The 2,212-nt window shown below is 71.7% G+C and overlaps 1 protein-coding gene across 1 annotated transcript; it reads left to right on the top strand.

The window, feature by feature from the left end:
- Positions 1-237: 237 nt before the first annotated feature.
- Positions 238-2,181, top strand: ZGLP1 (zinc finger GATA like protein 1). Its single transcript, XM_027909986.1, has 5 exons — positions 238-407; positions 798-1,442; positions 1,713-1,774; positions 1,864-1,957; positions 2,055-2,181. Exons 1-5 carry the CDS (start codon positions 238-240, stop codon positions 2,179-2,181), a joined length of 1,098 nt encoding a protein of 365 aa, XP_027765787.1.
- The last annotated feature ends 31 nt before the right edge of the window (positions 2,182-2,212 follow it).

The following is a 2,212-nucleotide window of genomic DNA, read 5'->3' as shown; positions in this document are numbered from 1 at the left end:
TCCCCATTTGGGGGGTCCCAGCCTCACCTGGGAAGGGTCCCTGTCCCCATTTGGGGGGTCCCAGCCTCACCTGGAAGGGTCCCTGTCCCCATTTGGGGGGTCCCAGCCTCACCTGTGCTGCTGCCCCACCCGGGGGTTCCCTCCCACCTTTTCCCTCCTCCCCCCCCGCAGCTGGGGCGGGTTAAAGGGCCGTTTCAGCTCCCAATCCCGTTCCCAATCCCACTGCCGGGGGTCGGGATGGGGGAGCAGCCGCTGTTCCTCGAGGGGCAGCCCCCCGACTTCTCGCTGCTGCAGCGCCTGCTCTGCCTCGAGCCCGAGCCCTGCGACCACCCCCCCGCAGCCCCCCAGCCCCTCCAGCCGCCCCCCGGGCACGGGGGGGCCGCGACCACCCCAGGGGACCCCCCCAGGTGGGAACCGGCACCGGGGGAAGCGACAGGAACGGGAAGGGGGGAGGAACTGGAGGTACCGGGACCCCCGAGGGTGGAACTGGGGGGGAAGCGGGACCCCCCGCTCGTGTCCCGGGGACCGGGAATGTTCTGACCGGGGGTGGAATTGGGAGGTCCCGGGACCAGGAATGGTCCCAGCGGGGGTGGAACTGGGGATACCGGGATCCTGTTCCTGCCCCGGTAACTGGGAGGGACCGGGAGAACCGGGAATGTTCCGACTCGGGGGGGAAACCGGGAGGAAGAACCGGGACTGGTCCCACTGGGAAGGAACTGGGAAGGAGTGGGAGAGGGGAGGGGGAAAGGGGGGTGTCCCCACGAGCCCCCCGTTCCCTGACGGTGTCCCCCGCTCAGGACGGGGGTCCCGGAGCTCCCCCCGCGGCCCCGGAGCCCTCCCGGGGAGGCTCTGACGTTCCTGCAGGAGTCGGTGCGGCTGCTGCGACCCCCGGAGACCCCCCCGGCAGCTCCCGCGGCACCCCCCGAGACCCCGGGGGTGCCCCCCGTGCCCACCGGGAGCCTCGACGAGCTGAGCCTCATCAGCCTCCAGTGCCGGCACCTGGACACGGGGAGAGGCACCAGGAGCGGCACCGGGATAGGGATCAGCACCGGGGTCAGCACCGGGATAGGGATCAGCACCGGGATCAGCACCGGGATCAACACTGGGATAGGGATCGACACTGGAATAGGAATCGACACTGGGAGTAGAAACAGCACCTGGAGCGGGATCAACACCGGGAGCGGCACCGGAACCAGTAACGGGACTGGGATCCACACTGGGACCAGGAATGGGATCAGCACCGGCACCAGTAACGGCACTGGGACCAGTCCCGGGCCTGGGATGGACACCAGGAGCGGGCCCAGGCGGCGGCGCAAACAGGAGACCCCCCAGCGTGGGGTGGACCCCCGGGACCCCTCGTTCCGGGGGGTGACGCTGCGGATGCGCCTGGGGGTCCCCGTGGGGGGCACCGGCCCCTGCCCCCTCCTCATCAGCGCCCGCAGGTACCACCTGCCCGGGGGTCCCGTCCGTGTGTCCTGGGGGGGGTCCCGTCCGTGTGTCCCGGGGGGGGGTCCCGTCCGTGTGTCCCGGGGGGGGTCCCGTCCGTGTGTCCCTGGGGGTCCCATCCGGGACCACTCTTGGGGACCCCGTCCCCAGAGCGTCCCCTGCCCTGTCCTTCGGGGGGCAATAGGGTGACTCCCCCATTCCGGGGGTGTCCCCTCGCCCTGCCGGGGGTCCCCACTCCCCACTAACTCCCCCCTTTTTTCCCCCAGGGCCCCCCCCGGCAGCCGCGGGAGCAGCAGCAGCTCCGAGGACGAAGCTCCCCCCGCCCGGGGTAAGAACTGGGGGGGTCGGGGGAGGGGGTCGGGGACGACTCTGGGGGTGCCCTCCCTGACACCGGCGGGTTTTTGGGACCCTGGGCAGGTCGCAAACGCTGCGCCTCGTGCATGACCCGGCGGACCCCCCTGTGGCGAGCGGCCGAGAACGGGACCCCCCTTTGCAACGCCTGCGGCATCAGGTGAGGACCCCCGGGGGATGGGGGGGCGGTGACACCTCGGGGACCTCCCCCCCCCAAAAAACAAATCCCTCAGGGGTCACCCCGCGCCTCCCTGCAGGTACAAGAAGTACCGCGTGCGCTGCCGGCGCTGCTGGAACGTGCCCGGCCGGAGCGGGACCCCAAAACCGCCGTGTCCCCTCTGCGCCCACTGGGGACCCCCCGCCCCGCGTGGCAACAGGAAGTGACAGCGAGGACCCCCCCGAGCTGGAGGGGATG

This window comes from Empidonax traillii, unplaced genomic scaffold (genome assembly GCF_003031625.1).
Source record: "Empidonax traillii isolate 1590-97213 ecotype Southwest subspecies unplaced genomic scaffold, ASM303162v1 scaffold2575:size21551, whole genome shotgun sequence".
Classification (NCBI taxonomy): Eukaryota; Metazoa; Chordata; class Aves; order Passeriformes; family Tyrannidae; genus Empidonax; species Empidonax traillii.
This window is presented reverse-complemented; position numbering and strand designations above follow the sequence as displayed.